The 11,888-nt window shown below is 46.1% G+C and overlaps 1 protein-coding gene across 1 annotated transcript; it reads right to left on the bottom strand.

Annotated features, from left to right (window-relative positions):
* Window positions 1-591: 591 nt before the first annotated feature.
* Window positions 592-1,518, bottom strand: LOC116679205 (olfactory receptor 4D1-like). Its single transcript, XM_032508899.1, has one exon. The coding sequence runs from the start codon at window positions 1,516-1,518 to the stop codon at window positions 592-594; it is 927 nt and encodes a 308-aa protein (XP_032364790.1).
* Window positions 1,519-11,888: the final 10,370 nt, after the last annotated feature.

Here is an 11,888-nt window from a genome sequence, read left to right as displayed (position 1 = left end):
AATATAAATATGTCATGAAATAATGTCATCTGTTTTATATTTAAAAGATATTTTCATTGTTTATTCATCTCACTTCTGTTTTTCTTATTTAATTTATTATTCTAGTGTCCAAACTTTAAATTCTCAAGTGCAATTTGTATTTAAAATTAACTGATACCTGGCTTCTGTGTATTATTTTGGTATTGGCACGAAAAATATTGCCATACTATACTTTTGTACACCCCCCCAGCATTAACAATAATAACACATTTAATTTAAACAGCACTTGTCAACGTACCCAAAGACACGTTACAATAAAGCCCATAAATAGCAAGTGAAAGAGTAAAGAAGCACATAACAGCAGGGGCATTTGATTTATTACAGGGGAGGGCTTGGATCATCTAGACCTGTCCAGGTCAGGTCAGATCCAGATGTGTGTGTGTTCCAGAGGTCTGGGGCTGCGATGGTGAAAGGTGACGTATCATTAGCCCGTCACTCGCAAAAACACCTGCCTGCTTCTCCCAGATGGCCGTTATTTCTAGTTCATACATCATTATCCAAAAAATGTATTCACAGAGGTCACCAACCAGCAAGATGCTCTTACACGTCAGTTTATATTTTACCAAAGATAAGACTTTTACACAGGATACGTATTTTCGACATCTGCAGTCCATACATTAAAGGGTTAAAGAGCGGTTGGCAGGTCAGGAAATATAATGACAAAACATTACGTAACATCACAGGTACACTGCTCATATCAAACCTACTGTGTAAAAATTGAAAGGAACACCCAAAGAAGAAGTTGATGAGGGAAGCGAGGTGGGGGGTGCAGGTGCTGACAGCTTTCTGTCTCGTCTGCTTAGAACCAGAAAAACACACTTTAAGGATCCTCATGTAGGAGTAGAGGATTAAAATGAGAAGACCAAAGACTTCAAGAGAAGTGTAAGAGAGTCCATAAATGTTGTTCACTCTGGTGTCAGAGCAGGCCAGTTTGACAATAGCATAGTTATCACAGTAAACTGTTTTAATGATGTTCCCACACAGCTGTAAAGGGGAACTTAGAGATATTGTGACTACAACTATAACAGATGGGTAAAACCATGTTAGAGCAATAAGCACGGCAACCTTGTTAGATGTCATACGTGTGTTATATTGCAGAGGATAACAGATAGCAAGATATCTGTCATAAGACATGACGGCTAAGGTCCAAAATTCTCTAGCTGCATAAGTATACAAGAAGAAGATCTGCAGGAAGCAGAAGGGAGCAGAAACAGTGTGAATGTCCGAGAGGATCTGAACCAGAAGGAATGGAAACAACCCTGTACTACCATACAGTTCATTTACAAACAGGCTGACCAGAAAAAGGTACATAGGTTCATGTAAGCTCCTGTTCACACAGATAACCACAACCAGCAGCACATTGGCACACACTGTTAAAACATAAACACACATCATGATCACAAACAGTAAGTATTTAAAGAGCCCAATATCAAAGTATGCTCCCAAAGTGAAATATGAAACCTGTGTAGAGTTTTTCATAATTAGAGTTTGGTTCCCAACACAACCTTTCTAGTTAGCACAGCATGAACAACGTTACACTTTGTAGATCTGCAGAAATCAAATTAGTTTAAATGTCAAATGTTCTCTTATCATAGACTCACATCATTAACACACACGCAGTATTCAGCCTGCAGACAGTAAAGACATCAATTACCACAACAACACACACGCAGTATTCAGCCTGCAGACAGTAAAGACATCAAATATCACAACAACACACACGCAGTATTCAGCCTGCAGACAGTAAAGACATCAAATATCACAACAACACACACGCAGTATTCAGCCTGCAGACAGTAAAGACATCAAATATCACAACAACACACTCTCCACACTTACCATCCGTCTGGTGTGTAGCTGCAGTCACGCTGTCTCTGCTCTAAAACTGAGATGAAACTCTGCGTCAGCTTCTTTTAAAGTCTTCTAGTCAGAGGGGGGGGGGGGGGGGGGGCACATCAGCAGTCTGGCCTCATCACCCCGGGACACATCTACCTGACGTCTTAACTTCTACTCTCAGCGAGTTAAAAAACATCACAGGTCAGTTAAACTAAAAATAAACAAATTTAAATCCCTTAGTTTTTCCCATAACCGAGTATCCATCCATCCATCTTCATCCGCTTTATCCGGTATCGGGTCTCGGGGGCAGCAGCTCCAGTAGGGGACCCCAAACTTCCCTTTCCCGAGCCACATCAACCAGCTCCGACTGGGGGATCCCGAGGCGTTCCCAGGCCAGGTTGGAGATATAATCTCTCCACCTAGTCTTGGGTCTTCCCCGAGGCCTCCTCCCAGCTGGACGTGCCTGGACCAGCGGCTCTACTCCGAGCTCCTCTCGGATGACTGAGCTTCTCACCCTATCTCTAAGGGAGACGCCAGCCCCCCTCCTGAGGAAACCCATTTTGGCCGCTTGTACCCTGGATCTGGTTCTTTCGGTCATGACCCAGCCTTCATGACCATAGGTGAGGGTAGGAACGAACACTGACTGGTAGATCGAGAGCTTTGCCTTCTGGCTCAGCTCTCTTTTCGTCACAACGGTGCGATAAACGGAATGTAATACCGCACCGGCTGCTCCGATTCTCCGACCAATCTCATGCTCCATGGTCCCCTCATTCGCAAACAAGACCCCAAGGTTTTTAAACTCCTTCACTTGGGGTAAGGACTCACTCCCTACCTGAAGAAAGCACTCCATCGGTTTCCTGCTGAGAACCATGGCCTCAGATTTAGAGGTGCTGACTCTCATCCCAGCTGCTTCACACTCAGCTGCGAACCGATCCAGTGAGTGCTGAAGGTCACAGACCACTGATGCCATCAGGACCACATCATCTGCAAAAAGCAGCGATGAGATCCTGAGTCCACTGAACTGCAACCCCTCCCCGCCCCGACTACGCCTTGATATCCTGTCCATAAATATTACAAACAGGATTGGTGACAAAGCACAGCCCTGGCGGAGGCCAACCCTCACCTGGAACGATTCCGACTTACTGCCGAGAACCCGGTCACAGCTCTCGCTTTGGTCATACAGAGATTGGATGGCCCTAAGAAGGGATCCCTTCACCCCATATTCCGGCAGCACCTCCCACAGTGTCTTCCGCGGGACCCGGTCATCTGCCTTCTTCAGATCCACAAAACACATTTAGACCGGTTGGGCATACTTCCAGGTTCCCTCTAGGATCCTTGTGAGAGTGAAGATCTGACCCGTTGTTCCACAACCAGGACAGAATCTGCATTTTGTTCCGAGGTTTGACTATCAGCCGAACCCTCCTTTCCAGCACCTTGGAGTAGACTTTACCAGGGAGGCTGAGAAGTGTGATACCCCTGTAATTGGCACACACCCTCTGGTCCCCCTTTTTGAAGAAGGGAACAACCACCCCAGTCTGTCACTCTTGAGGCACTGTCAGACCTCCACGCAATGTTAAAGATGCGTGTCAACCAAGACAGCCCCTCCACACCCAGAGCTTTCAGCATTTCTGGACGGATCTCATCAATCCCTGGGGCTTTGTCGCTGTGGAGTTGTTTGACTACCTCAGCGACTTCCACCAGGGAAATTGACGACAATCCCCCATCATCCTCCAGCTCTGCCTCAACCAAAGAGGACTTGTCAGTCGGATTTAGGAATTCCTCAAAGTGCTCCTTCCACCGCCCTATTACCTCCTCAGTTGAGGTCAAAAACGTCCCATCCTTACTGCACACAGCTTGGATGATTCACTGCTTCCCCCTCCCGAGGTGGCGAACGGTTTTCCAGAAGCACCTTGGGGCAGACCGAAAGTGCTTCTCCATGTCTTCTCCAAACTTCTCCCACACTGCTTTGCTGCTTTGCCTTTGTCACGGCAGAGGCTGCATCCCTTTGTGCCCATCAGTACCTTGCAACTGCTTCTGGAGTCCTCCGGGATAACCAACACTGATGATTAACAACCATTTTCGGGCCACAACACCTTGATCTTCTACACAAAGGGTCACAACAACACCTTGATCTTCTACACAAAGGGTTACAACAACACCTTGATCTTCTACTCAAAGGGTTACAACAACACCTTGATCTTCTACTCAAAGGGTTACAACACCTTGATCTTCTGCACAATTTCTCCTAAGCCTGGGCTTTAGACAGTGAATCAAACAATACAAACCTATGATGTTGCAAAAAAATACCCAGCCTCCAGAATCACAAATATCAGTTACTGTTAGACATAGCTGAGCTGAAACATAGAAAAAACTATACCTACCTCTGCCTAACCTCGTCAGAAACACTTGAAAATATATGCTTTTCTCGCCTGAATGTTTACCCCCCAAAAAGTGCTGCAGTTTCCACATCCTTTGCCCTCTGGGATGACCCTGAGGTCATTGGGAAGTTAACACTCTCAGTTTGTTGTTTCTAGTGTCAGTGTGACACCAGGCCTTACTGACACAGAGCTACAGAGGTTAGAACAGAGAATTTCTATTTCCGTCCAAGTAAATCATCTGAAAAATTAATAAAAAGCACTACTGTAAGCATATCAAATGGGCTACATACAATAATTGTACCCTGGCCACATGTCTCAACTTAGAACAGAAAAAATCCAGAAAAAAATGACTTAGAAAATGGATTTTATATGAATGTATTCTTTTGCGTTTTTCTTATTTCTTATTTCTAAAAAAGCCCAAAAAGTGCAAAATACAATACTTCTGAAATACAAAAACACATCTACATCACTCACACACATACCTGAAAGAACTACATGGATACATTTATAGGAATAAGTAATCATAATTTGATGAAATGGTGAAATGCCATGAGAAGGCCATATTTTTGCTTTGACAAAGCTGGAACCATCACAGGGTTAAATGTTTCTGGTCATGTTTGGTATCAATCAACTCGTCTTCTTATTGGCTACACAGGGAGGCTGGTTTTATAATGTTTGGTTGTAATTTGATAGAATAGCTGTCAATATTTAACCAGGACCCTCCTCTGTGAACACTGCGACTTCATTGGCTTCCACAAAGGATTTCTCAGCTTCCAGTGGAGGGATTGGCTAATATCAGCTGTCACTCAACTGCTTGGACTTCAAGCTATCCGCCTGTGTGCAAAGATACAATGTGGCTAGTTCAGGACAGACGGCAGAAGCGATCAAAGTCCAAAAATGATAGACTGTTCAGCTTTGTTTACGAGGAAACTCGGCCAGAATTTACAAGATTGTGAGGGGACCAGCTCGTTTTGGATTAAAAGGAATGGATGTACTTATTCTTTGAACTGTTGGCGATTACTCTTCATGAAGAATTTTGCATGTCTATTCAAGTCTAAACCTAAAAACACAAATGAATGCACGCAGAGCAGAATCAGGCTTGTGCCGATTGCGATTGCGATCATTTGTTGACGATAGAAGCGATGATTGGCGTTTGTTTTTTACCCTGTGATTTTAACTAACTCATTATCAAAACCAAGAAGAAAAAAAACGGGGGTTTGACCCTTCAGTTTCCAACCCAACTCCCTACATACTGAGCTACTACTGTCTTGTAAATCCATTCCCTCCTCCGTCTCCTCAGGTGTGCCCCAGGTCTTTGTCCTGGGGCCCTTACTCTTTGTCATTTACCCGCTTCCCCTCGGCAATATCTTCCGCAAATTGAACATTCACTTCCACTGTTAGGCTGATGACACCCAGCTCTACCTCTCCACCAAACCCTCGTCCACTCTCCCGCCCACCTCCCTTAAAGATTGCGTCTCTGAAATAAAAACCTGGCTCACCCAAAACTTCCTCAAATTAAACAGTACTAAAACCGAGGTTCTCCTCATTGGCACCAAAACCACTCTTTCCAAAACAGACAGTTTTTCTCTCACGATTGACAACTGCTCCGTCTCACCCTCCCCCAAGGTTAAGAGTCTGGGTGTCATCCTTGACAGCACATTATCCTTTCAACCCCATGTCAATAACATTACCCGGTCTGCCTACTTCCACCTACGTAACATCCATCGCCTCCGCCCCTCCCTTACCCCCCACACTGCTGCCATCCTTGTCCACAGTCTCTTCACTTCCCATCTGGATTAATGCAACTCGCTCCTCTTTGGTCTCGCTCACAAATCCCTCCATAAACTTCAACTGGTCCAGAATTCAGCTGCCCGCATCACTACTGGAACCCCCTTCATCGACCACATCACTCCTGTCCTCCAACAGCTCCACTGGCTCACAGTCCAGTTCTGTATCCAATTCAAAGTCCTCCTGTTTGCATTCAAGGCCATCCACAACCTCGCCCCCCCGTATCTGTCGGATCTCCTCCAGCGTCCCACTCCCTCACACTCCTTCAGATCCTCTTCCTCCATAAACCTCTCTGTCCCCTCCGCCCTCTCATCATCATGGGGGGGGGGGGGGGGGGCAGAGCATTCAGCCGCTCTGCTCCCCGTCTCTGGAATTCATTCCCCCCCCCAACTCAGAAACATTGATTTCCCCCCCCCCATTTCAAGTTTCTACTCAAAACACATCTGTTTAAAACTGCCTATTCCACTTAAATGTCTATTGCTCTGCCTTTTCTGTTGTTTTGTTGTTTAGTAAGTATTGCTGTTTTTTTTTGTATGAAAATCCTGTGCAGTGTCCTTAAGGCACCTTTAAATAAAATGTATTATTTAAGAGAAAAGTCAAGTATGAATGACTGTTGTATGACATCACATGTCATTTAGCTGACACTTTTACCCAAAAACACTTCCAGTGGCTGGATATGTCAGAGGTCACACGCCTCTGGAGCAACGAGGGGTTAGGTGCCTTGCTCAGGGACACAGTGGTTGATCTATCACAGTGGTAATCAAACCCAGATCTCCCACACCAAAGGGATGTGTCATACCCACTGCGCCATCACCCCCCCCCCCCCCCCCCCCCCCCCCCACACACACACACACACATATATCTCTATTACAGTTTGGTCCACGTTTCTCAGACTCACAGTTGTCAAATCTTTCAAATTCTTTGAGTTACAGTTTGAAAACGTCTCCCGTCTTTTTGGTTTGGCTCATCCAGACCGCCTTTAATGAGAACCTAAATTGATATTTGACATCTGTAATTTCCCACATTGTGGGACAAATAAAGGTTTTCTTATCTTATGTTATATGCAGGCCGGATCAAAATCCGAAAGGGACCAGGTTTGGCCCCCGGGCCTCGAGTTTGACCCAAAGTAATATGTTTTCTTAATGTGTCTGTCAATCCTGGAGGTTGTGACAGCACGGTCTAATGGGAGGTCATTACCTGTATCTGTATTGTGATGGGAGGTCATTCCCCCCCCAGTCTCTGAGGAGCGTGCTGATTGGTCCCCCTGGCCAGCAGCTCTGATTGTAATTACCTTCAGAGGGAAGGAGTGGAGACTGTGGCAAAGGTGAAGAGACCTCAGGGACCAGAGGTGTTGACAGGCTGGAATGACCTTTGACCTGAGGGACTTCATCAGTGAGCTGCAGTGATGTAACGTCTCCTAACACCTGGAGAGGTTGCATCACTCACACATCAACTCAACTTCCTTTGGTAATTAGCACCGTCTCAACTTTAAAGCTCCATGTTAGAGACTCTGTCCGGGAACAAATGGCCGCAGATTTAAAACGAGGAATCTTGTTATTATTCAAATAGTCTCTCGTATTAAATGAATCGCCAACTATTGAGTCGTTTTTTATGGAAAATAAGGTCTGGAGTCCCTGTTAGATGAGTCGTGTTGAGTGAGTTTCTTCACTCCTCTGTGACGCTAAACTGAAAAATGTCTAAACCAAACGTCTCGGGCTTTTGGGCCTGATCCATATTTCTACCACAAATAGTTAATTAAAGAATAGTAAACAGAATAATCCACAATGAAAATAATCCTGAGTTGGGACCTAGATGTGTGGTCTCTGCTGAGCTTCTGTCCGGTCCCGTGTGGTCTGATAGACCAGATCCAGCATCAGGAACCGCAACGTTTCTCCACCAGGTGGTGCTGCGTTTTTTTTGAGTATTTCATTAAATCATTGTAACTATCCTCAGTTTCTGCCTCTGTGTTTTGGGTCCACCATTCATCAACCGTCCGTTACATTTAAAGGACAGCTGAAGACATGAAAGGTGGGAGAGGGGGGGGATGACATGCAACAAAGGGTCGCAGGTCGGAGTCGAACCCTCGACCGCTGCACCGAGTAGTAAACCTCGATAAGGCTCCCAGATGTTAGGCTGCCACTGCAGCTGCTGATGGGGAGAAGGAGCCGCTGGTGGGACACGACTCTGGCCCGATGTGGGACGGCAACACGAGGTCTTTAAAACAAGACAGATGTTTTTTTTCAGTCTGAGCCCCCCAGTGGACGTGTTGACGTATGAAAGCTTCTAACATCAGTTTAGATAAGGAGATCAGAGTATATCCGGCTTTTCTCCGCCCCCTTTTGCTCAGCGATGTTTTACCTCCTCAATTGAGGTCAACCACATCCCACCATGACTACACACACTTGATGGTTCCCCGTGTCCCCTCCTGAGTGGCGAGGGGGGGGGTCCATTATCACCCTGGTGTCAACGGAAAGTCCTTCTCCATGGCTTCTCTGAACTTCTCCCATACCTGCTGCTTTACCTCTTTCACAGCAGAGGCTGCAGCCCTTTGGGCCCCTCGGTACCTTGCAGCTTCCTCCAGAAGGACTCTCCATTCTTGTGGGCTGCCGCAGGGCTCTGTGTTAGGTCCGATTTCATTTGCGTTGTGTATGCCTCCCCTAGGCCACTGATTCCCAAAGTGGGGGTCAGGACCCACAGGGGGGTCGCGAGCCAGAGATGGGGGGTCGCAAGTTGATTTCCAGAAATTAAACATAAATTTAAAAACGATTAGAAATAGCACATGTTAGCCATGATTTTAACACAAGAAAAAACTAGTGGCTAACTAGTTTTATTTATTTTTTTAACTAGTGGGCTGAAAGTTTTGGGAACCCCTGCCCTAGGCTACATAATAAGGCTATTTGTAAATCTCTGTCATCATTTCTATGCTGATGACATCCAGCTGTGTGTTTCTTTTAATCCGGAAGAGACTAACGAAGTGTCAGTGCTATTCAAAGGTTTTTCATCCATTTAGGTCTGGATGGCGAAAAATTTCTTGCAGCTTAATAAAGAAAAGACCGAATCCTTATTGTTGCTCCAGATACTACAGCCTCCAAGGTTGTTCAAGTTCTGGGGTCCCTTTCTTCAGCGGTACAGTCCAAACTCTGAAATCTTGGTGTAATACTTGATCAGAATGTACAACACAGTAGAAAATGTCTCCCTGGAAGCCCCTTGGTCTTATTTATGAGTGAAATACAATGATCAACGTCGTCCGTTGTCATCTGATCAAGTTAGATGACATCTCCTTTATCTGGTAGGGAGAGCATGTCCTGCTCTCAGCTCCAGACTAGACAGCCAAATGGCTCCATGGTTTTTTGAGGGAGAGTAAAATTCATTATAATATGACTTTTTATGCAAACTGTTTAAAATATTATCAAAACCAGTTGGAGGTTTTTGGAATTCATGAATTTCCCTAACAAACAAACAAATGTACAAGTTCTCACCAATCTGTACTTCACATGGTTGTTTATATTTCTGAAACCTATTAAAAATTGGTCTTTACTACCTTTCCTACCTTTTGGCAACAAAGGTCAGAGGCTTCGACCGACCAGACCCGGGCGGCAGAGGCTGGCTCTGGGGACATGGACTGTCACCTCTCTGTGGGGGAAGGAGCCGGAAACATGTGCGGGAGGTTGAGCGCTACCGGTTAGATCTGGTGGGGCTTACCTCTACGCACAGTCTCAGTTCTGGAACCGTGCTCCTGGATAGGGGTTTGACCCTGTCCTACTTTGGAGTTGCCCAGGGTGTGAGGCTCCGGGCGGTGTGGGGATACTCACAAGTCCCCGGCTGAGCACCACTACGTTGGAGTTTACCCCGGTGGACAAGAGGGTCGCCTCCCTACGCCTGCAGGTGATGGGGGGGAAACTCTGACTGTTGTTTGTGCATATGCACCAAACAAGAGTTTGGAGTATTCGGCCTTCTTGGAGACCTTGAATGGAGTCCTGTAAGGGGCTCTAGTAGGAGACTCCATAGTTCTGCTGGGGAACTTCAACGCACACGTGGGTGATGATGGAGATACTTGGAGAGGCGTTATTGAGAGGAACGGCCTCCCTGATCTAAACCAGAGTGGTGGTCTGTTGTTGGACTTCTGTTGTCAAGTGAGTTGAGATCATGCCGCATCACCCTGGCCTCCAGCACCACCCTGGCCTCCAGCACCACCCTGGCCTCCAGCATCACCCTGGCCTCCAGCACCACCCTGGCCTCCAGCACCACCCTGGCCTCCAGCACCACAGTGAAGAATCTTGGAGTTATCTTTGATCAGGACATGTCCTTTAATTCCCACTTAAAGCAAATTTCAAGGATTGCCTTTTTTCACCTACGTAATATTGCAAAAATCAGGAATATCCTGTCTAAAAATGATGCAGAAAAACTAGTCCATGCATTTGTTACTTCTAGGCTGGATTACTGCAATTCTCTGTATCAGGCTGCTCGGAAAAATCCATAAAGACTCTACAGCTGATCCAGAATGCTGCGGCACGTGTTCTGACGGGAACCAGGAAAAGAGACCACATCTCTCCTGTTTTAGCTTCTCTGCATTGGCTTCCTGTAAAATTTAGAATAGAATTTAAAATCCTTCTTCTCACCTACAAGGCTACAAAGCTCTCATGGTCAGGCTCCATCTATCTTAGAGAGCTCATAGTACCTTACAACCCTACAAGAGCACTACGCTCCCAGAATGCAGGGTTACTGGTGGTTCCTCGAGTCTCTAAAAGTAGAACGGGAGCCAGAGCGTTCAGCTATCAGCTCCTCTCCTGTGGAACCAGGTTCCAGTTTGGGTCCAGGACCAGAGCGTTCGCTATCAGGCTCCTCTCCTGTGGAACCAGGTTCCAGTCTGGGTCCAGGGACCAGAGCGTTCAGCTATCAGGCTCCTCTCCTGTGGAACCAGGTTCCAGTTTGGGTTCGGGAGGCAGACACCGTCTCCACATTTAAGAGTAGGCTTAAGGACTCCTTTTTGATAAAGCTTATAGTTAGGGCATAGAATTGAATATTGTTAGGGAGTAGTAGTTAGTCACATAGTTGTCAGATTTATCTAACATATAATCAAGATATAATAGAACTAAAGGGAGACTTGGCATACCAGCCCGATCCGGTTGGGGAGAGTTCTGCCCGGCCGGGCTGGAGCTCTCTTTACCTCGTCTCTCTTGGTTTTTGTTGTAATGTTTAGACAGCTGGGACTTATTTGATACACTGATCTCCTCTCTCCTCTATCTTTCTATCTTTTCATTTAGGCATCCATGTCCCAGAAAGGCTTGTTACTAACCTAGTTACTAACCTAGTTACTAACCTAGTTACTGACCTAGTTACTAACCTATTACTAACCTAGTTACTAACCTAGTTACTAACCTAGCTACTAACCTAGCTACTAACCTAGTTACTAACCTAGTTACTAACCTAGTTACTAACCTAGTTACTAACCTAGCTCTGGGGAGTCATTCCCCGGAGTCCTTATGTTCTTTTTTCCCCAGCATGTTCCCTTGGATCAGAGAGGCTCCGAAATCAGGGTAGCAGCTGTCGCCATGGTCCCGCTACACGTTCTGTGATGCCATGTTCAACTGCTACACTGCTACTTCCTGCTACGTCCTGCTACGTCCTGCTGCGTCCAGCTACGTCCTGCTACGCCCTGCTACGTCCTGCTACGCCCTGCTACACCCTGCTACGTCCTGCTACGTCTGCTACATCCTGCTACCTACTCCTGCTACCTCCTGCTACCTCCTGCTACGTCCTGCTACTTCCTGCTACTCCTTGTAATGCCGCACAGCAGCCCTGCTATGCCATGAACTACTACAAAGAACTTCTACAAACTACTAATTT

The sequence above is a fragment of the Etheostoma spectabile genome, unplaced genomic scaffold (genome assembly GCF_008692095.1).
Source record: "Etheostoma spectabile isolate EspeVRDwgs_2016 unplaced genomic scaffold, UIUC_Espe_1.0 scaffold00009808, whole genome shotgun sequence".
Lineage (NCBI taxonomy): Eukaryota > Metazoa > Chordata > Actinopteri > Perciformes > Percidae > Etheostoma > Etheostoma spectabile.
This window is presented reverse-complemented; position numbering and strand designations above follow the sequence as displayed.